The sequence below is a fragment of the Myotis davidii genome, unplaced genomic scaffold (assembly GCF_000327345.1).
Source record: "Myotis davidii unplaced genomic scaffold, ASM32734v1 scaffold802, whole genome shotgun sequence".
NCBI classification, from domain to species: Eukaryota; Metazoa; Chordata; class Mammalia; order Chiroptera; family Vespertilionidae; genus Myotis; species Myotis davidii.
In genome coordinates, this window is record NW_006295887.1 from 1,486,367 (window position 1) to 1,486,801 (window position 435).

The 435-nt window shown below is 65.3% G+C and overlaps 1 protein-coding gene across 1 annotated transcript in view; it reads right to left on the reverse strand.

Moving 5' to 3' along the window:
- FOXA2 (forkhead box A2) overlaps positions 1 to 435 on the reverse strand; it is a 2,781-nt gene that overhangs the window by 1,166 nt on the left and 1,180 nt on the right. Inside the window, exon 2 of the mRNA XM_006770880.1 lies at positions 11 to 434. Coding sequence (XP_006770943.1) covers positions 11 to 434 — 424 coding nt within the window. The remainder of the gene's footprint in view (positions 1 to 10; position 435) is intronic.

Below are 435 nucleotides of genomic sequence, written 5' to 3' on the forward strand. Positions count from 1 at the left end.
GTGGCCCAGCTGCCACCTTCTTGCCCCCGCCCGTGGCGCCCCCGGCCTCCTTCAGGGCCAGCTGCTTCTCGCACTTGAAACGCTTCTGGCGGCGCAGGTAGCAGCCGTTCTCGAACATGTTGCCCGAGTCGGGGTGCAGGGTCCAGAAGGAGCCCTTGCCGGGCTTGTCGGGCGAGCGGGGCACCTTGAGGAAGCAGTCGTTGAAGGAGAGCGAGTGGCGGATGGAGTTCTGCCAGCGCTGCTGGTTCTGCCGGTAGAAGGGGAAGAGGTCCATGATCCACTGGTAGATCTCACTCAGCGTCAGCATCTTGTTGGGGCTCTGCTGGATGGCCATGGTGATGAGCGAGATGTACGAGTAGGGCGGCTTGGCGTGCGTGTAGCTGCGCCGGTACGTCTTGGGGTCGCGCGCGCGGCTCAGGCCCGCCTGCCCGTACA